Source organism: Phocoena sinus, chromosome 4 (genome assembly GCF_008692025.1).
Source record: "Phocoena sinus isolate mPhoSin1 chromosome 4, mPhoSin1.pri, whole genome shotgun sequence".
Lineage (NCBI taxonomy): Eukaryota > Metazoa > Chordata > Mammalia > Artiodactyla > Phocoenidae > Phocoena > Phocoena sinus.
In genome coordinates, this window is record NC_045766.1 from 12,387,671 (window position 1) to 12,413,231 (window position 25,561).

Below are 25,561 nucleotides of genomic sequence, written 5' to 3' on the forward strand. Positions count from 1 at the left end.
TCAGGACATTTACAAAAAGGACCAATAACAAAAGATTTTGAGAACTATGTATTTTCCACAAGGACTTTGCTATGCATTTAACAAAGAATTATCAGAGAGTAATGGATTGAAGTAAGCCCACATGACTAAGATGGTTTGTTTTAGATAAATCAAGAAACCAGCATAAAAATAATATGAATATGTATAGAATATAACAGTCGAATAATATCATATCACATGTCAAAAGTTATTTGTATATGAATAATTTAAATGTAGCTTTTTTCACATTAATCAACTGAACACATCACGTGGAGTACACTGACCAGCACACCTTGTTTTATTATGCTCCGCAGATACTGTGGTTTTCACAGTTTGAAAGGTTTGTGGCAACCTTGTGTGATCAGATAATGATTAGCACTTTTTGACCATGAAGTTTTTTTTTTTTTAATTTTTATTGGAGTATAGTTGCTTTACAATGTTGTGTTAGTTTCTGCTGTACAGCCAAGTAAATCAGATATACATATACATATACCCACTCTCTTTAAAATTTCCTTCCCATTTAGGTCACCACCTACTGAAGAGCATTGAGTAGAGTTCCCTGTGCTATACAGTAGGTTCTTATTAGTTATCTATTATATATATAGTAGTGTATATATGTCAGTCCTAAACTCCCAATTCATCCCACCCTACCCTTCCCCCCTTGGTAACCGCAAGTTTGTTTTCTACATCTGTGACTCTATTTCTGCTTTGCAAACAAGTTCATCTGCACCATTTTTCTAGATTCCACATATAAGTGATATTATATGATATATGTCTTTCTCTTTCTGACTTACTTCACTCTGTATGACAATCTCTAGGTCCATCCATGTCACTGAAAATGGCATTATATTTCGTTCATTTTTAAGCCATGAAGTATTTTTAAATTAAGGCACATATATTGTTTTTTTAGATATAATGCTATTGTACAGGCTACAGTACAGTGTAAACATAACTTCTATATGCACTAGGAAACCAAAAGCTTGACTCGCTTTACTGCTGTTGTCTGGAACCAAACTGCAGTATCTCCGAGGCGTGCCTGTACATAATTGATTTTTTGCCTCCAAAACTCAAAATAATGCTTATGCTCGATCAAAGAGCTAAAACAGAAATTTAACATATATTCATTGAAAAGTCACTATAAACTTTGCAAGGTTAACATCTAAGAAGGCAAACTATGATAATCAAATATTTTACTGAAATTTTGCTTCAGAAACTTAACAAATATTTCTACTTAACGCTGAATTTTAGAATATATTGATATTTGAAAAATAAATGCTTTGCAATTTAAAAATAAAAAAGAAGTACCTAAAGAGTCATTTGAACTTATGATATTGCTTGGCAAATAACATTTTTAAAAATTTTTTATAAATTTATTTATTTCATTTATTTTATTTTTGGCTGCACTGGGTCTTCGTTGCTGCACGTGGGCTTTCTCCAGTTGTGGCGAGTGGGGGCTACTCTTCGTAGTGGTGCATAGGCTTCTCATTGTGGTGGCTTCTCTTGTGGCAGAGCATGGTCTCTAGGTGCGCGGGCTTCAGTTGTTCTACAGCGCAGGCTCAACAGTTGTGGTGCATGGGCTTAGTTGCTCCACAGCATGTGGGATCTTCCCAGATCAGGGCTCGAACCCATGCCCCCTTCATTGGCAGGTAGATTCTTAACCAATGCACCACCAGGGATGTCCTGGCAAATAACACTTTAAAGAAAACAAGGGAACGGACTGGCAATGCCAAATCTAAAATGAGCATGTTTTCAAAATACGGCATTCTAACACTGGTCATTCTTGGTAGAAAGTTTGTTGGTAACTTGAGTTCTCAAACTGATTCATCTCCTGCTTGAAGAGAGAGCATGCATGTGTGCACCAGTAAAAAAACACTCCAGGTAAATTACAGGAGATAATTCAGCTCATCTTACCAGCAAAGGATTACAAAATCAAAGTGGTGTCCTGAAACTGCTAATTACTGTCAGCCAATTACAGACTGTTTTTCAATCTAGTTCTAGAACACATCATGTTGTTATACTGTATACAACAGGAGCCTCTTCAATAAATAACATTTAAACAAAAGGGTAAGACACACATGATGTGACAAATCACTGGCTGAATTGAGACTACGGAGAACAGAGGGCACCTGTTGCTCCACGGAGGGGGCACAGGTGTCTATTCTGTTGTTTCTCTCAGCTGTCGCCCAACTGGAGAACAAAAACAAAACAAAAAGCAAGATATGAATGAATCTACACTTAGCAAACCCATGCAGAGTTCAAACATAAGGTTTTCACAAGTCACATAAAATAATACCTTCACTTTACTAAATAGGATATAAAACACAAAACGTACTTTATCTCTCCCACCCCTTTTCTGCTGCAGTTTTTAATGACAGCAGAAAAAAACAAATAAAGGAAAATTCAAATCAGCTAAGAGCACAATGTTAGAAGTTCCAAATTTAGTGAAACATATCTGAAAATTAGGAAAACATAAAAAATTTATTTTATTTAGAGCATTCATACTTGCTAAAACCAAAACTTCCTCAAAAAATCTCAGAGATGCGATTTAAATTTAGGCTTTATTGCCCTTGTTTCTGGGTATATTTCCTCACTATACTTTAAGTTCATGAAGTGCAGGGATTGTGCAGCATCTAACCCTAGTGCCCTACCTAGAGAACTCAGACTAATTTTGTTACTGGCTATAACTGTGTCTTAGGAAGAGAGATGATTATTTCCTTTATTTTGTCCTGTAGTTTCCAAATGCTGTATAATGGGCTTGTCTTTTATAAAAGTTTATGAAGATCATATTAAGAAAAGGCAAGGAGGGGCTTAAAGGTTTGACTGTAAGAATCTTGCAGAATAGAATGCATAATTTAGTGTTTCCAACTGCATTCTATAAATCTCTAGAGAATACTATGAATTTCATTTCCCTGTCACATTGACAAATGCCTAAATGTCTACCAGCAGACACAAAGGTTTTAATACAAACCCATCATGTATTTCCCCACTTTGTGGGAAACTGCCTTTGACTGCATCATTCTGGATACACTTGTATATGCGGATAAAACAAAATGACCATGAGGTGAGGAGTGCTCTCAAGTCCATCCATTCTGAGTCCTCAAGGAAATTCCTTCAAAATTCTCATCACTGAGTTTTGCCCTTGCCACTGAAGATCCCTGTAAATGCTGGGAGTCAATTTCTACTCAACTCAGTGTTGTTGTCTAAACCTATTCCATCAGTGATATAAAACAGTTCCTGAGCACACAGGTAAGTCATGGTGGAATCTTCCAGTTGCTCTGTGTCCCATCACATACAGTTAAAAGCTGGCATGGAAGATCTGTATGGCTGTTACTCTCCAGGATGAATTTGTGACAGCATGACCTGAACTGCAGGTATTCTGTTTATGTCTAAAAACTATAAAGCTCCCATCAATATCTGGGAACATTTTTACCAACAACTGACTGCTAAGAGTGGACCGCTTACAGCTTTCTGACATCAAATCTAGCTCATTCAATAGTACGAAGAGCCAAATGTGCAGTGATTCCTTTGAGTCCTCTTACAGAGGGAGCATTTTCCAGCTGTTCTAAGTAAACCCAGAACACCACGTTTGCTGTCCTGAGTTCAGTCTGCTCTTCTCAAAGAAGAAAACTCAAAAACTCAAATAATTCTGCAATATCATGGAAAGATACAACAGTTTTCTGAGTATTACTTCTTCATTAATATAGAAAACAGTGAGTTATACCACTTGGAAAACTGAGGGATTATTTTTTGGAAACAGATTTTTAGAATTGAAAGGAAACTTAGAATATGTGGAATCTAAAAGAGAAATGATACAAGTGAACATTTACAAAACAGAAACAGACTCACAGACCTAGAACACGAATTTATGGTTACCAGAGAGGAAAAGGGTGGGGAGGGATAAATTAGCGGTTTGGGATTAGCAGATACAAACTACAAAATATAAAATAAATAACCAACAAGGACCTACTGTATAGCTCAGTATAGTTATACTGAGCTACTGTATAGTTCAATATCCTGTAATAAACCATAATGGAAAAGAACATGATAAAGGATATGTAATGTATAACTCAATCACTTTGCTGTACACCTGAAACTAACACGATATTGTAAATCAACTATACTTAAGAAAACAAAAACCCACATTAAAAAAAAAAAAGAACCTTAGAAACCATTTACTCCCAAACCCTTATGTTAAAGATAATGAAATCCACATCCAGAGAGGTTAAGCCACTTGCCCAAGGTCAAATGCCTGGTAAATGAAAGTATCTGGTCATGCTTTTTTTTTTTTTTTTTTTTTTTTTTTTTTTTATGCGTTACGCGGGCCTCTCACTGTTGTGGCCTCTCCCGTTGCGGAGGACAGGCTCCGGACGCGCAGGCTCAGCGGCCATGGCTCACGGGCCCAGCCGCTCCGCGGCATGTGGGATCCTCCCAGACCGGGGCACGAACCCGTGTCCCCTGCATCGGCAGGCGGACTCTCAACCACTGCGCCACCAGGGAAGCCCCTCTGGTCATGCTTTTAACCCAGGTCATACTGCCTCTTGAGAAATAGAGTAAAGCAAAAATAAAGTAGCGTATCATAGACGCATGGAGTTATTTCAAGGGCATCCTCATTACACTGTAAATTCCTGATGTAGCAGGTATTATGTATTCTTAAAATTACCTAGTGTTTTTTTTTTTTTTTTTTTTTTTTGTGGTACGCGGGCCTCTCTCTCACTGTTGTGGCCTCTCCTGTTGGAGAGCACAGGCTCCAGACACGCAGGCTCAGCGGCTATGGCTCATGGGCGCAGCTGCTCCGTGGCATGTGGGATCTTCCTGGACCGGGGCACGAAGCCGTGTCCCCCGCACCGGCAGGCGGACTCTCAACCACTGCGCCACCAGGGAAGCCCACCTAGAGTGTTTTGTAAAGCTACTACTTTGCTATACAAAACAGTCTAAAGTAAGAGGCAATAATGTGATGTATTAGAAAATACCACAATCTAATTCCTAATGACTTAATGTTGTTAATTCATTTAAAAAGATATTTCCTATTGAGGAAAACAGATTTTTCCTTTAAAATTTTGAAACAAATGAAAAAACAGTAATATCACCAATAGCAATAGCAGCCAATAGTCCTGAGCATTCACTATGTCCCAGATCTTGAGCTAAGAGCCTTCTGTGAATTATCTCATTCAGTCTTTACAACATGGCTATGAGGTAGGTGCTGTAATTAGTCTTGTGTTAAACATGAGGCGACTGAGAGGTTAAGAAAGCTGTTTAGGTCACAGAGCTGCTGAGAAGCAGATCCATGCTTTCCCTAGACCACCTCTGATGAGACACTCATTTTGACTTGACTGAAGAGGGATTATTTTTTAGAGACTACTTCCCTCTATAGTTTACTCATTTTGAAAACTGTATGCTTAAAAATTTACTGCTTTGAATAACTAGTAAATAAAGTAACTTATTAAAAAGGAAATAAAATTACAAATGTGCAGGACTGGAGAGCAATTGTTCCCTGAAGGCAGCATCCACCTTGCTTTCCCTCCCAGTTCCCAGCAAACACCCACCAGTCAGAATAACAAGGTAGTGGGGAAGGCTTCCGACCATGTGCAGGCACCCTTCTCTGAACAGTGTGCAGGACTGCTCACACAGCCCAAAGAGTCTTTGCTTTGTTAAGAACCTACCTGGCTTTTTAATCACCTTAAGGCTCTGATGGACAATATTTCTGTACACATTTTGATATTTTAATGAAAGAACCCAAATTAACTCTCCCCAACTCCTTTCAGTTTTACTACCACGGATAACATTATCAAAGTAAGCACCTATTTTTCTACTTTGAGGCCAAAGGGTAATGAGAATTTAAAGCGCACTGTTAACTTCAAAAATAGTAAGATTACGCCAGAAATTGCTATTAAAGTAATATGATTGTGCCTGAAAATATATGGGCTGTTTTCAGTAGCCCAGACTCGTAGACAGAGTTTTAGATTATCTTTCACTCAGAAAGAAGTAGCTGAATGAGCTGTTTTCTGATTTCAATCTGGGATTCAAGAAATTACTTCAGGCTTGCCACTGTCATGAATTCAAAGTTCAGTAAGACACCTGGCAGGAAAGTGCCCCCATGCCCACCGTTATGGATGCAACACTACCTGTGTCCTTCAAGTCCTTTGAGACAGGGACCTAACATTTTCTCCTAAACACTGCAGAATGCGTTTTTACAGTTTTATTTTTATCTTACTTTAATTCTTTTCTGATTTCGTTCCCTAAAAAAAGAAAAACTCTACAAGTTAAAATAAGCACTGCTAGGATTCAACAGAAAACAATGGACTAAACATCCTATGTTGAGGGTAGAATCAACAGTCATACTTTATCTCACCCACTCTTTATATATTATCTAGAGAGGTTTCCTCCTCAAAACTGAGAAAGAAAGGGAAAATGTTAGGCCCCCAACCCATCATCTATTAGAAGTTATGGTGGAATATAATTACAGAATAAGAATATAATCTTTAAAAGGGTCCTAGTATAGGAAGTGGGTAGTGGTGGTGGTGTGGGGAACGTATCAATATATGTGCTATACTTTAAATTTTATTTAGAATAAATTACAAAAAACTGACATATTTCAAAGACTAGGCCTTGTTACCTATTTATAGCATAATGAAAACTGTGAAAAATTATTCTGCTAGAATGGTTTTATATATTAGATGTAAAGATCTTTCCCATATAATCTAAATTTGTATACTCAGACCTTTTAGATAAAAAACTATTCCTGGTTTATAAGTAAAAATTAAAAAGAACTCTAGTAAATATATATTCACCTCACACTCTAATGCAACAATGGTAAATTTACTTATTTATATAGAAAATTATATCCAAATTCAGCACAGGTAAATACAATGTATCTTTCAGTGTAAGCAGATTTCCCAATGCAATCATTAAAAGAGGAACATTTTAAAAATTTAAGGAAGCCTTCAAGAGGGTGCTACTGTTGGTTACTGGTCACTAAAAAGAAAATGTCTGCAGACAATTTCATTCTTGAAGTAGAAAGATTCTATTAACACTGTATTTTCTTAAATTAGTACTTTTCCATTTTAATTTTTCTTATTTAGTTAGTTATTTCTAAAGTATATTTAATCCAGCAATTAAAATTGAAGGTACAAGGTAAAAAAACTTGAAATGTAAGTATAGATTTAACCATTAAATATCACTATTACAACATGAGAAAAATGAACAATTTCAATTAAGAAAAAAGTCTCAAACAAATTCATCTCTAATGGAAATGAGATGATGAAGCCAGTTACTAAGGAGACCAGTTTTCAGTTTCATGCTAATTAAAATGTGGGTAATACAAAGGCCTGCTTTTACTGACAATGTTATTTGAAACTGGATTAATTAGACTTGCCTGCTTTAAAACAGATGTTCATGTTATAATTTGAGTAGAGTTGAGAAAAGGCAGGCACTGGGACTCTGTGCTGGGTAAAGGAGCAGCAGGAAAAGAAGGTCCACCGGTGAGTTCCTGACTATTCTCCAGTCCAGTGATTCTCAGAGTGTGGTCCCTGGACTAGCAACAACCACACAACCTGGGAACTTGTTAGAAATGCAAATTCTCAGGTACTACCCCAGATCTGATGAATCTGAAGATTGGTGGGGGAGTGGAGGTAGGGGAGATTGTGAAGCCCACTGAAGTGTGGGAAATGATGCTCCAGGCTGTGAACCCATGTCCCTCATCTGACCTAACCATGTCACTGCACCATTTTTTCTCTAGTGTTTGCACCTGTAACAGGATTAATAATAAAGACAATGGAGCCCAGAAGTTTCAAAATTTTAAAACAGGGGCTGAAAATGGAGGACAAGGTAGAAAATCTCTGGCTGTAAGTGAGCCATAGCAAGAGACTGCAAGAACTCAGAGCCTATGTCCAAAAGATAATGGCTCCATTTACAGTTAACAAGGAAAAAAAAACATTCTCACTGGCTGCGAGGGCTAAAACACCAAGCGGGGGGAACTGGCCAAAAAATAAGAAGCATCAGGGAAAGGATGTAAAAGAATTTAAAAAGGAAAAAGAAAAGCAAGCAAATTCATGTGTGCGTGCACGTACACACGCACAGGAAAGTCAACAGCAAAGAGACAGCTTCCACCAGGACTGGGTGTAGCTGAGACCTAATAAACCTGCACCCAGGAGGAATCCAAAACATCTCCACATGAGGACAGAGCTCTGTAAATTCGGAAGCACGTACAAGCATCCTGACGCCATAATAACATGCCAGCTCCAAGAGCTGCAGCCATTGGCAACATTTAGTGAAAGGTCAAAGTCTGTTTCATTTTGATCTCAAGTAATACCCCGAAAAGGTACGCACACCAGAGCACAGTGCACATGCTACACAAAGTCAAACAGAAAACAGTACTGCAACCCACACAACAATGAGGGTTTTCTCAAATGCAGGCGCCCCTTTTCCAGAGTCGAATGTCAACTACTCTAAATCCCAGGGTTAGTTACTCTCCCAGCTCTCATCAGCCATCTAGTCCTGAGGCTGGCACATGGCTGTACACACTCTTGTTTTCTAGGTACATGATCTTAAAACACAAAACAAAACCAACACACTCTCCTTCCACTTTACACTCACAAGGAGAAGCCTGAAGTTTTAAAAATAGCTTTTAGGAAGCCAAGGAAACCCAACAGTAGCATATGAAATGAAAGCATCTAGCGAACACAGGCACTGAAAGGTTAGGCTCCAACCCAAGCTAGTCACAAACACTGCCACAGAGCATCTGCTAACAAAGGAATCTGACTTTGCAGGGCTTCCTGAATATCTCATTTACCCTGTAAAATATGTAATGGAATGCACACATTATTAACTGTGTGTAAATTAACAAATTACCGTGAGGCATTTTATCATATGTAATAATTCAGGAATTTAAAAAGTAAAGCCATCTGATTCACAACACACACGTCTCCCCACTTACTCAAACCAAAGCTTTACAGCTCCAATATTTTGACTTCTTCACAAGGGTAGGCAGGACAAATGTTACCAAAAGACCAGTAATTTCAGACGCCCCAGCAAGTAGGAATGAGTTCGCAACAATCAGGGAGCAGGGAGAAAAAGAGGAAGGTTCACAGTCTTTAAAGAGGCCCCACTTTCCTCTACTCCACCGCCAACCTAGCCCACTCCACTTCGAAATAGCTAATCAAAAGTTAAGGCCCCTGGGCTTCCCTGGTGGTGCAGTGGTTGAGAATCTGCCTGCCAATGCAGGGGACATGGGTTCAAGCCCTGGTCTGGGAAGATCCCACATGCCGTGGAGCAACTAGGCCTGTGAGCCACAACTACTGAGCCTGCGCGCCTGGAGCCTGTGCTCCACAACAAGAGAGGCCGCGATAGTGAGAGGTCCACACATGGCGATGAAGAGTGGCCCCCGCTTGCTGCAACTAGAGAAAGCCCTCGCACAGAAACAAAGACCCAACACAGCCAAAAATAAATAAATATTAAAAAGTTAAGGCCCCTAGGACCTGTGTGCAATGGCCCGTATTTAAAAGTAGGCAGTAATAATGTGGAAGTGAAGAAATATCTGACCGCATTTAAGAAACTGATGCTGGATTTATCTGGTTTCCTTGGATATAAGAAGCTGCTCTGTCTCAGTCACTGTGATTCTAAGGTTAACCCAGAGCACCAGTGGGCCACTGTTCATTTTCAAAGGGTTCTCAGTCAGAATATTCCAAAAACAAAACAGGCACATAAATCAGTGAAACTACCATCTATGCTGATAGAACAAGAAACAAGAATGGACAAGAGCTGGGAAATTGCCCGGTGGCCCAGTGGTTAGGAATGGGCACTTTCACTGCCGTGGGCCAGGGTTTGATCTCTGGTTGGGGAACTAAGATCCTGCAAGTCACACAGACAAGAGCTGATATCTGGAGTTAAGCTTAGCTTAGATCATGTGGATTCTAACAACTGATACTGAACAATTTATTTCTATTTTTTTTAATTTTAATTTTTTTATTTTTGGTTGAGTTGGGTCTTCATTGCTGCATGCCAGCTTTCTCTAGTTGCAGCTAGTGGGGGCTACTCTTCATCGCGGTGCGTGGGCTTCTCATTGCAGTGCCTTCTCTTGTGGCAGAGCATGGGCTCTAGGTGCACGGGCTTCAGTAGTTTTGGCACACAGGCTTAGTAGTTGTGGCTCGCGGGCTCTAAAGCACAGGCTCAGTAGTTGCGGCACACGGGCTTAGTTGCTCCACAGCATGTGGGATCTTCCTAGACCAGGGCTCGAACCTGTATCCCCTGAATTGGCAGGTGGATTCTTAACCACTGAGCTACGAGGGAAGTCCCTGAACAACTTCTTCCTTTTTTTTTTAACTTCTTTATTAGAGTATAATTGCTTTACAATGGCATGTTCGTTTCTGCTTTATAACAAAGTGAATCATATACATGAAACATATACATATGTTCCCATATCTCTTCCCTCTTGTGTCTCCCTCCCTATCCCACCCCTCCAGGCGGTCACAAAGCACCGAGCTGATCTCCCTGTGCTATGCGGCTGCTTCCCACTAGCTATCTACCTTACATTTAGTAGTGTACATATGTCCATACCTTTCTCTCGCTTTGTCACAGCTTACCCTTCCCCCTCCCCATATCCTCAAGTCCTTTCTCTAGTAGGTCTGTGTCTTTATTCCTATCGTACTCCTAGGTTCTTCATGACATTTTTTTTCTTAAATTCCATATATATGTGTTAGCATACAGTATTTGCTTTTCTCTTTCTGACTTACTTCACTCTGTATGACAGACTCTAGGTCTATCCACCTCATTACAAATGAGCTCAATTTTGTTTATTTTTATGGCTGAGTAATATTCCATTGTACATATGTGCCACATCTTCTTTATCCATTCATCCGATGATGGACACTTAGGTTGTTTCCATCTCGAGGCTATTGTAAATAGAGCTGCAATGAACATTTTGGTACATGACTCTTTTTGAATTATGGTTTTCTCAGGGTATATGCCCAGTAGTGGGATTGCTGGGTCATATGGTAGTTCTATTTGTAGTTTTTTAAGGAACCTCCATACTGTTCTCCACAGTGGCTGTATCAATTTACATTCCCACCAACAGTGCAAGAGGGTTCCCTTTTCTCCACACCCTCTCCAGCATTTATTGTTTCTAGATTTTTTGATGATGGCCATTCTGACTGGTGTGAGATGATATCTCATTGTACTTTTGATTTGCATTTCTCTAATGATTAATGATGTTGAGCATTCTTTCATGTGTTTGTTGGCAGTCTGTATATCTTCTTTGGAGAAATGTCTATTTAGGTCTTCTGCCCATTTATGGATTGGGTTGTTTGTTTTTTTGTTATTGAGCTGCATATAAATTTTGGAGATTAATCCTTTGTCAGTTGCTTCATTTGCAAATATTTTCTCCCATTCTGAGGGTTGTCTTTTGGTCTTGTTTATGGTTTCCTTTGCTGTGCAAAAGCTTTGAAGTTTCATTAGGTCCCATTTGTTTATTTTTGTTTTTATTTCCATTTCTCTAGGAGGTGGGTCAAAAAGGATCTTGCTGTGATTTATGTCATAGAGTGTTCTGCCTATGTTTTCCTCTAAGAATTTGATAGTTTCTGGCCTTACATTTAGGTCTTTAATCCATTTTGAGCTTATTTTTTTTTTTTTTTTTTGCGGTATGCGGGCCTCTCACTGTTGTGGCCTCTCCCGTTACAGAGCAGAGGCTCCGGATGCGCAGGCTCAGCGGCCATGGCTATGGCTCACGGGCCTAGCCGCTCCTCAGCATGTGGTATCTTCCCGGACCGGGGCATGAACCCGTGTCTCCTGCATCAGCAGGCGGACTCTCAACCACTGCGCCACCAGGGAAGCCCTGAGCTTATTTTTGTGTATGGTGTTAGGGAGTGATCTAATCTCATACTTTTACATGTACCTGTCCAGTTTTCCCAGCACCACTTATTGAAGAGGCTGTCCTTTCTCTGTACATTCCTGCCTCCTTTTATCAAAGATAAGGTGACCATATGTGCATGGCCTGAACAATTTCTATATAAACGTATTTAAAGGCTTGGTGACTTCATTCCATAGTGAGATAACCTCAACTGATTTTTGAAAAATTACTTCTGTAAGATTTAAAGTTTCCTGGAGATTATCTAGCCAGTACTGGGCTTATCTTAACAGACTGTAAGATATTTTTAAAAAACTACAGTACCCCAAATACCACCACCCAACATAAGTATGATTCAAAGTCAGCATTTCTGTTAGAGTGAAAATTAAGTGTTAATTTCTACCAAATTTGAACCCTTGTTTACACATGACAAAATATTTTGCTTTTATGGAAGAGGTCTCTTCTAGTGCTAAGAGATGATGCCACGCTGTTGAAGACACCTAAGGTGTAATCCTATTTCTTCTTTCAGCTCATGATAGGATTTTAACACAGTTCCACAAATGCTTTATACAGTTAGTTACCTTAGGGGAACCTTAAGCACAACTATCGCAAATAGTGCAAGATGTTTGTAATTTAACTGCTTCCCTTATCTTTCACCAACAAACCATATGCTGCCTTTGGTCTTCAAACAGATGTGGGCCCAGCCCACAAGGAACATGAGTTCCTTGTGGGAACTCAGTAATGGACCTTTCTCTTAATCCCATCTCAAGAAGCACACATCTCAGTTTAAAAGCTATAACCCAAAATGAACTCTTCACAAACAACTAATTCGGTGCAATTTAAAAACCAGTACCATCAGTAACATTAAGGATTAGAGTTATGAATGAGAATAATGGTTACTTATCCTTTATTCACTGACTTTGAAAGGCTGCACTTCTTTCACTCACTCTGTTTTTTAATATACAAGGAAAACAAAAGGAAAAAACCTGTTCCGTGGACCTACGTTTTGGCTGTGACATCCACATACTGTCCTGGGCGAAAGTGAGCAGCATATAGAGGAGTGCCTTTATGAAAAGAAAACAAAAAATCAGTATGAAATCAGCCCAAAAACAACTTCATTAAACATAAACTACATACAGGAAGCCTTCTAGCTATCAGATTTCAAAATGTCAGGAGAGTCTCTTCTGCAATTTCAATTATTAGAAATGTCAACAATAAAATAATAAAACTGCTCAACAAATGTATTTTAATGGACTGTATGTAGGCTGAAGTATGGGGCACATGGTGCTGGAGTGGCCAACAGCCCACGGCCACTGGTGCGCTTGTGCCTTCACAGAGGCCAACGTGATACTGGCTGAAACAGGCAACTCCTGTGACAACACTGTTCCTGCTGGTAAATACATGAGATTCTTGGTTGTTTCTGTGAATAACAATATGTTAAGATGTATTTCCTATTTCAAATAAGGAAAATAAAAATAAGAGAATGACTCAAAAAACACTGGGGCTGGATCTTTTTTTTTTTCCTATTGGAGATAAGTTATCCAAAAATAGGAATCAACATTAACATGATCCAGTAAAAGATTTTTTTTAAAGCTGGAACCAATGTAGTAGAGAATGTAATCAAAAGCTATTTTTGTTTGTTTAAAACAGGGAGTAAAGTGCTGTAGGTTTAGTGTCCTTAAGGTAGGACCCAACGTGGATTTACATGGGCAGAGAAAAACCTTCATTTAAGAAAAAATAGGGGAGATTAAAAAGTGACCGAATTTCTACGAGGTTGAATGACCTGAACTGCTGATATTTGACCATTTTTCACCCCCCCACACAAAAAATATCATGTGGTTTGTGCTACAGCAAAAGTTAATGTGGACTTAATTTTTATACTTGTTAGTTTAATTCCATGTACTTTACCTCAAAGATGAAAAACTTGCACTTCAAAAAATACCTTCAATTCTAAGTTATATCAAGGCTGACTCTACCGCCCCTATTAATAAGGCCTATTGCAATTGTATTCTACTTCAAGAAATTCAGTTCAGGTATTAAAATATCAAATCTTAAAACATCCTTCTACAGTCTACTTGTTAGAGAACTCAAGTTCAAGAGATAGGGAGCTTTTCTGAAGTTCAAAGACATCAAAATGCCATTAACTATATGAACCAATATAATCATAGTGCCAAATCTTACTTTTTGACATTCCATGGAGTAGGTAAAATACTTTGAAATATTTAAGTAAGAATCTTTGCATCAAGGTGCTTTGGTCAGTCACTTTCCTGTTTCAGGCTACATTTTCTCAAATTATCCTATCTCAGTGAGGGTCTATTCTTTCCTTAATAAAATGCCAGCCTACAAACAGTGAACTTCAATTTTAAAAGTTCGTTTATTTATTTGGAGTGGCTTTTCCAAATGTGAAACTCTCTGTACATTAAAAACAAAAGCGTTCCTCCCTCTTTCATGGAAAACAAAGAATTCTCTACAGTTCTTTCCACTTAAAAAAGAAAAAGACTTGTTTGTCCCTAGTGATTAAATCAGTTACAGTTCTATATTTAAAAATAAATGTTTGGGACTTTGTATTGTGAATTCAGCTTTACTGAAAGGGCTTACATTAAACAAATCACATATTTGGGTATTTTTACCTCCCTCTTCTCCCCAACCTCAGATTACCTGGCTTAATTACAGCATTATCTGTTACATTAAAGATTTTAACTTTCTGTTTTGGTGGCAATCCGAGTTCTCTGTAAAATTCCAATATAGATGTAGATTTCTAGAGGAAAAGCAGCACATATAAGTAACACATTAATTACAAAAAGTGGAATTTAATGCCTAGAGATCTAAACTAAGTTACTAACACTCCAGGAAAACAAATTAAAGAGCACTCTGCTTCCCCAATGAACAAGAGTACTCTATAGCCCTTAATTAAGGGAGGTGAGATTTTCATCCATCACACTCAGATTTGGCATAGCGTAGCTCATATAAAGAACTGGGATAGTATAGCTCAAAGTATACGGGGAAAGACTCTTGTTCCACAGGAAAAGAAATACAGTCATGCTCATATTTGGATTTTTTTTTTTTCTTTTGTGGTACGCGGGCCTCTCCCGCTGCGAAGCACAGGCTCCGGACACGCAGGCTCCGGAAGCGCAGGCTCAGCAGCCATGGCCCATGGGCCCAGCCGCTCTGCGGCATGTGGGATCTTCCCGGACCGGGGCACGAACCCGTGTCCACTGCATCGGCAGGCGGGCTTCCAACCACTGTGCCACCAGGGAAGTCCTCATATTTGGATTTTGACTGGAGACCGTCTGTATCAAGAACCCCAATCTTGGGAAATTTGACTCTAATTTCCCTGCTGTGTCCAAGCAGCTGGGAGGAAACATGACAAGTCACATTCAAATGTACAATCAGACTTCACAGTGAGTCCCTGTGTGGCCTGGCCAACCCACATTCCCCTGTTAAATCCCTCTCACACCCACATTCCCCTGTTAAATCCCTCTCACTCCCCAAGGCAGCTCCGCCACACCCTCTTAAAACCTCCAGCACTCTCCCCTCCTTCTCCCTGCTTTGAGCTGATAATGTTGCTTCTTATTGCACTGAAAAAAGCAGAAGAATGGAGAGCCCTTCCCCAAGCTTTTACCACCAAATCAATCATCACCCTCCCACCCCACTCCAGGTGCACGAGAGGCACATGGGAAGCTTTCAGAGAACACCAAGGCCAAGGCCTCAGCTTGGAGGCTGTAACTTCACCGGTCTAAGGGGGCATCCAGGTGTCAGCGTTTTTTCAGCACTCCATATGGTCCTGATGTGAATCTGGGGCTGGGAACCACAATAACAGATGAACTGTCCATGTTCTTATTAAAGCCAAATCCTTCACTGTGTACTGACTGCTACCTCCTCTCACCTACTCAATGTCTTTACTCCTGAAACTGTCCCCACCATCTTCTTACTCAACAATTTCCCCCTTTCCACTCGAACTTTCCTAGCAGCATAAAAGAATCACAATAACTCACATTAAAACACAAACCTTTCCTTGGCCACATTATCTCCTCCAGCTAATCTTTCTGTGCCTGCCCACGACAAGGCTTTCATCAGGGGCTTCCAGCCCCTCGTACTCAATGGAACGTGCTGGTCAAAATCACCAAATGCCCTGGTCACCATGAGCACTGCTTGGCACAGGCAGCTGCTCTCTCCTTGGAAGGCCTCCACTCCACTTCCAGCTACTTACTCCCTGGTTCTTTCACAGGCTAATGACCCACTTTTCTAACATCCACCCCAAATTCTACTCTGAACTACAAATTTTTCTGCCCAATTGCCAAGTCAACATTTCACTTTGATGTCACACAACAAGTCAAGTTTAACTCGTCTAAACTTGAACTCAACACGTTCCTGCCCCGCCAGGCCTGCTCTCCTCGTCTTCCCAATCTCAATAAACAGCAGCTCCATACTTCTGTTTAGACCAAAAATTCTATGGTCACCTACAACTCTTCTCTTTCTCACATCCCATGTCCATCCATCAACCATTCCTGTAGCCTCTATTTAAACACATAGCCCACATCAGCCACTTCTCACCCCGACCCCAGCCAGCCGTATATCGTCTGGATTATTTCAGTAGCCTCCTATCACGTCTCCAACTTCTATACTCCTGACCCCCTGGTATGTTCTCCATTCACAGCTGGCATGATCCTTCTAAACTCAAGTTACGTTAGTCTCCACAATGGCCTGCATCTTGTGCAGAAGAATCGAGTCCTAAGTCCTCACCATGGTTTCCAAGGTTCTACACCACCTACTCTCCTCCCAGCTTGGCCTGCCTCGGGGACAATGTGCTCCTTACCAGTCTAAGAACTCACTAAACAACAGCCTCAGGTCCTTTGCACATACTGGTCCCCCTGCCTGGAATGCCATTCTGCCAGATTTTTTTCCCTTTACCTTTTCCTCTCCATAGTCTTAAACTGTCTATGCTATTTACAACTGCAGAAAATGTCTGCCTCACTATTATAGGTACACAGAATAACGACCTGACTTACACACATCATGGAAAGATCATCACAATAAGTTTAGTGAGCATCCATCATCTCATATAGATAAAAAATTAAAGGAAACGAAAACAAATGTTTAAATGTTTTCTTTGTGATGAAAACTCTTAGGATTTACTCTTAACTTTCACATATAATGTACAGCAGTGTTAATTATATTTATCATGTTGTACATATATCCCTAGTATTTATTTACCTTATAACTGGAAGTTTGTACCTTTTGACTGCCTTCATCCAATTCCCCCTCCTCCATCACCTGCCTCTGGTAACCACAAAACTGAAATCTTTTTCTATGAATTTGTTTGTTGAAGTATAATTGACCTATAACACTGTGAGTTCCTGGTGCAAAACAAAGTGATGCAATATTTCTATTACACAATGATCACTATTATAAGTCTAATTACCACCTGTCACATACAAAGATATTATGTAGTTACTGACTATATTCCCCACACTGTGTATTTCATACCCATGACTCATTTATTTTGCAACTGGAAGTCTGTACCTCTTAACCTCCCTCACTTATGTCTCTCCTCACGCCTCTGCCAGATTTCTGTATAATATGCTCCCTCACTTCATTCAGGTCTTCACCCAAATATCAACTTACCTTTCCTGATTATTCTACCTAAAATAGCACCACTTTCTGTCTCTTGCAAAGCCCTCAGCACACTTTATTAATCTTCAAAGCACTTCCCTCCATCTGTCACAATACACATTGTTTAGTTGTTTATCTTCTGTGCAATAGCTTCCCTGTCTCACCCCCAAGCCCACCAAAATGTAAGCTTTTAGAGAGCAGAGACTGTAGTGGCTGCTCCATCCCCAGCTCCTCGCAGGTCCTACTGTCTGCTCTTCCCTCCACCCCTGCTTTTTCGTTCTGCTATTGTAAATATCCTTGAATAGAAAAAATCCTTGAATAGAAAACTTTATGGACGACTTATTTCCTTACCATAATGCCCTGTTGTCTTTTTTTTCTGTTTTAATTCTTAACTCTTGATATAGATACTGTAAGACTTACCAAAAAAGCTGTACCACTTCCTGATGTGAAGAGCCTCTTTCATGAGAATATAAGCAATAATATTTATCTTCCTGCTGTTCCCTCTCCCTCTGCTTCTCCTCTGATCCTAAACGAAGCACCTGCAGGACCCCAATGAGCCACAGTACTCTACGTATGCTTACCTGTGCCTGCCCATGCCAGTCTGTTGGCCTATAATCTCCCCCCACTATGTACTTCCAAAGCTCACTGAAAGTCTGTTAAATACATGTCTAGTCCCAGGTCCAGTGATAAGCCACACTTATCTGAAGAACATGTATTTGAATATGCAGCAAACTTCAGGTACTTGCTAATTTCAGTTTGAAGTAAGAACTGTGCCCCTTTATAACTTACTGAGTAGGCTGTCCTCAGCTGACATGAAATTGGGTGGCATTGGCCTATAAGCAGAGAACTTTAGTTTTTGGATCAGTCCGCAGCCCCCCGAGAATCTCCCTGGAGCCCCCCAGTGGGACTGTGCAACAAAGACTGAACAGCTCTGCTCCGGATGTCCACAGAAGATTGTTCTCCACCTCACAGGGTCCCCTCAGGAAGCTATCCTTTCTTCCAACAGTGATAACATACATTCACTCCAGTCATTCTTTATGGTTTCACTTCCCATACGCTGAAATCTAAGACTGATATTCAACATCGCTTTTACCAAGGCCCCTGTTTTTCATCCTCAGTCATACTCACTTCTTCCACAAAAGCAAACATAAAAGTTCATTTAAAAATGTGGCTCCTTGAAAAAGAAATAAAAAGAAATCCAGACTGGAAGGGAAGAAATAAAACTATCACTGTTTGCAGATGACATGATACTATATATGGAAAATCTTAAAAGATGCCATCAAAAAAACTATTAGAATAAATGAATTCAGTAAAGTGACAGGATACAAAATTAATATATAGAAACCTGTTACTTTTCTATGCACTAACAATGAACTATCAGAAAGAGAAATTCAGAAAACAATCCCACATGCAATTGCAAATTATCAAAAAAATAAAACACCTAGGAATAAATCTAGCCAAGGAGGTAAAAGACACTTGGACAACTAAAAGACACTGATGAAAGAAAGTGAAGATGACACAGAGAAATGGAAAGATATACCATGCTAATGGACTGGAAGAATTAATACTGTTAAAATAGTCATACTACTCAAGGCAATGTAAAGATTCAAGGCAATCCCTATCAAAATACCAATGACATTGTTCACAGAACCAAAACAAAAAATCCTAAAATTTGTATGGAAACACAAAAGACCCAGAATAGACAAAACAATTTTGAAAAAGAAGAACAAAGCTGGAGGTATCATGCTCCCTGATTTCAAACTATACCACAATGCTACAGTAATCAAGGCAGTATGGTACTGGCACAAAAAGAGACACACAGATCAATAGAACAGAAGAGAGAGCCCAGAAATAAACCCACACTTAAATGGTCAACTAATCTATGACAAAAGAGGCAAGAAAATACAATGGGGAAAAGACAGCCTCTTCAATAAATGTTGTTGAGAAAACTGGACAGCTACATGCAGAAGAATCAAACTGGACCACTTTCTCATATCATATACAAAAATAAACTCAAAATGGATTAAAGACTTAAATGTAAGACCTGAAACCATAAAACTCCTAGAAGAAAACATAGGTAGTACAATCTTTGACCTAGATCTTGGCAAATTTTTTTTGGATCTGTCTCCTCACGCAAGGGAAACAAAAGCAAAAATAAATAAATGAGACTACATCAAACTAAAAAGTGAAGGAAACTATTAAGACAAAAAGACCACCTACTGAATGGAAGAAGATATCCACAAAAGTTATATCTGATAAGGGGTCAAAATCCAAAATATACAAGGAATTCATACAATTTGACAGCAAAAGAAACCCAACAACCCAATTAACAAAGAAGCAGAAGAAAAGAATAGACATTTTTCCGAAGACATACAAATGACCAAGACACTTGAAAAAACATGCTCAACATCACTAATCATCAGGGAAATGCAAATAAAACCACAATGAGATATTGCCTCCCACCTGTCAGAATGGCTATTATCAAAAAGACAAGAAACAACAAGTTTTGGAGAGGATGCGGAGAAAAGGGAACCCTTGCACATGGTTGGCAGATATGTAAATTGGTGCAGCCACTACAGAAAACAGTATGGAGGTTCCTCAAAAATTAAAAATAGAAATACCATATAATTTAGTTACTCTATTTCTGGGTATTCTTCCAAAGAAAACAAAAACACTAATACGAAAACATATATGCACATCTATGTTCCTCACAGTGTTATTTACAACAGCTAAGATATGAAAGTGACCTAAGTATCCAACGCTAGATGAATGGATAAAGATGTGTATATATGTGTACACACACACACACACACACACACACACATACACACACACACATATACACAATGGAATATTACTCAGCCACGAAATCTTGCCTGCAACAACATGGATGGGTCTGGAGGATATTATGCAAAGTGAAATAAGTCAGATGGAGAAAGACAAATACCATGTGATTTCACTTATATGTGGAATCTAAAAAACAAATGAACAAAGGTAACAAAACAGAAACAGATTCATAGATACAGTGAACAAACAGGTGGTTGTCAGAGGAGGATGGGGTGGACGGGATGAGTGAAATAAGTGAGGGAGGTTAAGAGGTAAACTTCCAGTTACAAAAGAAATAAGTCAGGAGGATGAAATGTACAGCATGGGGAATATAGTCAATAATGTAATAACTTTGTATGGTGACAGATGGTAACTGTGAGGATCATTTTGTAACGTACAGAAATACTGAATCACTATGTTGTGTATCTGGAACTAACAGTGTTTTAGGTCAATTAAACTTCAATAAAAATTTTTAAAATGTGGATCCTTAAAATTATTTTCCTGATGTACTGGATTCAGATTTATTAAATTTTAGAACAGACTTCAATTTTATTTTTGACCTTCACATATTCCACCTGGTAACTTAAAAACATTATTTTATTAATATTGGTTTTTAAGTATTCCAGGAGGCTTATGAGAAAAATCCTGTACTTTTTTTAGTAATACAAAATGGACAAGATAAACATCTTGACTAAGTAACTATAGACTGAGACATAAAAAGGACAAAGGTAATACATACTTCCTGATTATCTTCCAATTTCACTAAAAGTGAATAATTTTTTTCTTTTAAAATCAAAATATCATAAAACTAATTGGGTATCTGCCCTGAGAAAAACCAGATGTTCAAGTTGAGTTGAGTCAACAGCAGTGTAACAAAGGGATTTTTTTCCTCTAACTTCCAAATAAATGATTTCAAAAGGCAATTTAAAAGACTGACAGCAGAGTCACACTTGGATAATCCTATCTGTGAGGTTGTATTTTTTCCTCCCTCTTCAGAGTTCTCTGCAATTATCCTCCTCACAATGAAGATGCTTCTCTGCTCCTAAGATGAATTGATTTAACCATCTTTAAGGCCACTTAGCTTCCTTATTCAAAAACACTATGTACCACATCAGTTTTTATTTATTATAAGGTACACAAATAGCAAAAGCAAAGCAGTCTAGTTTCTTGGAGGCATAAATTCTTTACAGATTAAAAAAAATAACATTCTAGCCCTATTAAAAATAAAACTGATTCAATCAACTCATTTTAGAATGCTTAACTATTTAATATTACCTATTCATAGGTGTCTCTTCTCTCTCTCAAACCCTCTATAATCAATCTACCTGCAGTTTCCCTGAGGGTTACAATGTGCAAGAGAAAGTTTGTATACTTTTAGTTTCAAAAATCTTTTTCCTTTCTGAACCAAAATGCTTTACTTTTAAAGAATTCTAGAACTTCATTTTCACATCCTATTCTGATGAAAAGTCATTCAAAGACAAAACTTTTTTCTTAATATTATAATACATGACCTCTGGTCCTAGAAAAATAATATCTTGAAGGATAAAAGGGCCTTTGTAGCACTTCTATACCACAGTAGTGAACAGTTTTAAAAGTTTATGTCAGATAAGTGGTTAAAATTCACCACAGTATAAGTATACAGCATCCAAATCACCCTGCTGTGCTATATATTCATTGGTGAGATAAAGCTTAAGGTATGAAGACCAGAGTCTCAAATGTCAAAGTAGAAATAGAAGTACTATCGTTTCTGTAATAGTTTAGTTATTATGTTATTTATTTATTTTTTTGCGGTACGCGGGCCTCTCATTGTTGTGGCCTCTCCCGTTGCGAAGCACAGGCTCCAGACGTGCAGGCTCAGCGGCCATGGCTCACGGGCCCAGCCGCTCCGCGGCATGTGGGATCTTCCCAGACTGGGACACGAACCCGTATCCCCTGCATCGGCAGGCGGACTCTCAACCACTGCGCCACAAGGGAAGCCCTAGTTATTATGTTAATAAGACTTCATCAATAAGATTATCTTTATCACTAAGTAAAATAGAATAAATTGAGCTGACAAGTCCATTTTTGGAGGGGAACTTTTGTTTTTTTCTTAAAAACTAAAATATTTGAGAACCAATGTGAGACTTAGAACTGGGAGAGAATTCAGAGACCATCAAGTCCAATTCCTTGTCTTCATGGGTAAGAAAATGGCTGTTCAAAAAGGTGGAGTGAAGGAGCTACTGGCAGTCATGGAAGAGCTCAGCTCTTCTGATCCCAGGTCCACTCATTTCCCACTACCGCAGTCCCAAGGAAGTAATGTTCACAAATAGGCTGAAGCAGAATGGATTATCCCAACAGGACACCTGACTTACAAATACCAAGGCTGTAGAGTCATAAATTTACAAAATTGGTAATGAAATAAAGATGACAGTCCTAACAAAACACAGAAATACAATCAATTAGAAAACAGAGGTGTCTATCAAACTGAAGAACTGTTCACATGATTCACAGGAAGTTGGGCAAATATTTACACACTTAAAAATTCAAACATTTGACATTTAAAAAAAATGTTTCCCAAAATATCACATTGTGCTTTTAATTACTGTGGTATTATCTGAACCCTGTAATTATTAGGCAATAATCTGTCAGGAATAGCAGATATTACTATGAAGGCTTAATGAAAAATAAACTAACTATACTACCATAATATGCAAAAATAGCTAAGTCCTCTAATACTTACGAGATAGGCCTATTAAACCATAGGACTCCAATCAGCGCCAATTTGCTGATCAGTATATACTCATAGGACAATTCCACCTGGATTTTCTAAAACACTTTAAACACGTCTTTCCTCCAAAGCATCCCTTTCCTTGTCCCTGTCCCAAGTCATGGCATGAGCACTGACCTGCTGGGTTCTCTTCCCACACGCTCACACTCACCTGGTCTTTTATAATCCCTGCCTCTTCCAAGCCCAATGCAACTGCTCTGGGGCAAAAGACTTTTATCAACTCTCCCTGAGGGCTTAAAACAACCTCCTAAATGTCCTCCCTGCACCTGGCATCTTCTAATTTAGTTAACCACGATAACAATTTGACCACTGCCCTGGTTAAAGAATTCAGAAAGTTCCTCAAAGTTTACATGATGAGGTCTAAACTTGTTAGCTCTCCATCCTGACAACCCCACCTGTCACACCTTTATCACATTCTCCCTGACTGCACACTAAGATCGAGACATACGGCCCTTCTCTTTCCAAGCACCAATGCTCTTCCATGCATCTGCTTCTGCAGAGCCCACTCTGCCTGGCATGCCTTTAGCACCCACCCTCCTTTCTGGTCTCCTCCCTGTGAAACCTCCTAGGATTCCCACAAGTAGAATTGGCCAATGTGCTTGTTGCACTTATAGTACTGTGTTGAGATAGTCAATTTATTAGTCCACCTTCCCTATGTATTCCCAAAGGGTGGATATCAAGACACAATTAACAAAGTAAGGCTTTCAGAGTCTAACTGTCACTCCACCTCTTATTGGTGGGTGTCCCTGAGGGAGTTACTTAACTTCGTTATCTTTAGAGTCTGAAAAAGTAAGTTAATAAATGTAAAAGACTTAATGCCTACATACCCAGCATGTAATAAGTGCTCAAAAGTTAACTATGACAAGGAAATAGGAGGCAATCGATAAACACTTGTTAGCTTTGACAGCTGCACAGAACAGGTTGTCTCCTAACTTTCATTCATGTTCATTTCATAAATAATTTATAATGGAAAAATGTTAATCTAGAGACAAGCAACATTTTAGTAAACCTAAAGATGTTTTAGCAGCCATTAGTGAAAACCATCACCATTTCTAGAAAGGCATTCTCTGCTTTTAGTCATCCTCAACTCCGCCAAAATACTAATTGTGCAGATTTTTTTCACATTTAAACTACAAACTCAGCATTCTATTAGTATTCTACTTGGGAAATACGCTTTACTCAGAAAAATCTGATGTGACTTCATACACAGCTTTCTTCCCAATACTGAAAACTTCTAATATATGAAAAATTAATCCTCACATGCTGTTGGAGTCAAGAGTTGAGACAATTTAGAAAAAAAAATGAAAATAAACATAAAACAACCACAAAATAATCAAATAGCTACCATCTTTTGAGTGTCTGTTACATGCCAGGCACATGTGAAAAGTCTCACGTAACCCTGGTAGCAAACCTCTTATTAGGTAAGTAGTATTTTTATCCACATTTTACATCTGGGCAAATACTGAAGCTTAGAAGGTGAAGTTACTTGTTCCAGACAGTGAAGGGAGGTACTGGAGCAAACTCAAAGTCTCCCAGACTCCTGCGGTCAGTAGCTCTATCAGACTGCCTCCCCCCAAATCCACAGTTCACCTCCTGGACAAGTCTGTGGCTATGGGATATCCTCAAAACTTAAAAGAATTCAGAATCTCAAAGAATTCAGGTCTAAAACTAATGAAATGCACTATTCTAGGAATGAAAGTGCACCCTTACATGGAAACGTGATACAGTTTTTCCTCCTACAGTCAGGGCTGCCATTTTTCCATTATGATTTTCCTTTGGAGTATATTTTAGGACGTGACAGTCTCGTACCTAAAAAAACAAACATAAAAAAACTAAGTATGTGCCAGGACACATGCTAACATTACATACCAGCCACACTGAGGCCCATCCAATCCATCTTATCTCAACATACCAACCACACTCTTAAAAAAAAACACTGTCAAATACTGAATATAACGCAAACAGAAAAGTGCATAAAACACAAATATACAACAAAATGAGTATTTATAAAGAAAATATGCATGTAACCACTACACATGTCAAAAATCCCCCAAAGCTCTGTGTCTCTTCCCAATTCCCCCCTCATACCCATTCCTCCTCCCCACCCTTTTTACCCCTAGAGCAGTGGCTCTCGAAGTGTGGTCCCCAGGCAAGCAGCATCAGTCACCCGGGAACTCTGTGAAAATGCAGGTTCTCAGGCCTCAGCCAAGACCTACTAAATCAGAATCTCTGTTTTATAAGCCCTCCAGGTGATTCTGAGGTAAAGTCTGAGAAGAACTGTCCTAGAAATAACCACCTCTCTTGACATTTATGGTAATCATTTAACTTTTCATTATAATTACTACCTTTGAAAGTATTGTTTAATCCTATAGTTCAGTGCTGCCTGTTGAACCTTTATGTAAATGGAGTCAGACCACATATACTCCTCCATATTTTCCTGCTTTCACTCAAGATTCTATAGGTAAGGTTCTCCCATACTGTTGTGTGCGGCTCTATTCTGT

The 25,561-nt window shown here is 39.0% G+C and overlaps 1 protein-coding gene across 2 annotated transcripts in view; it reads right to left on the reverse strand.

Moving 5' to 3' along the window:
* The window catches only part of MRPL3 (mitochondrial ribosomal protein L3), a 45,055-nt gene that overhangs the window by 15,734 nt on the left and 3,760 nt on the right, over positions 1-25,561 (reverse strand). The window contains exons 4-6 of one of the 2 annotated variants that reach the window (XM_032629819.1): positions 24,771-24,869; positions 14,513-14,612; positions 12,858-12,918 (exon numbers count right to left, since the gene is read on the reverse strand). In XM_032629819.1, coding sequence (XP_032485710.1) covers positions 12,858-12,918; positions 14,513-14,612; positions 24,771-24,869 — 260 coding nt within the window. The remainder of the gene's footprint in view (positions 1-12,857; positions 12,919-14,512; positions 14,613-24,770; positions 24,870-25,561) is intronic. The other variant, XM_032629820.1, reaches the window with a different exon arrangement.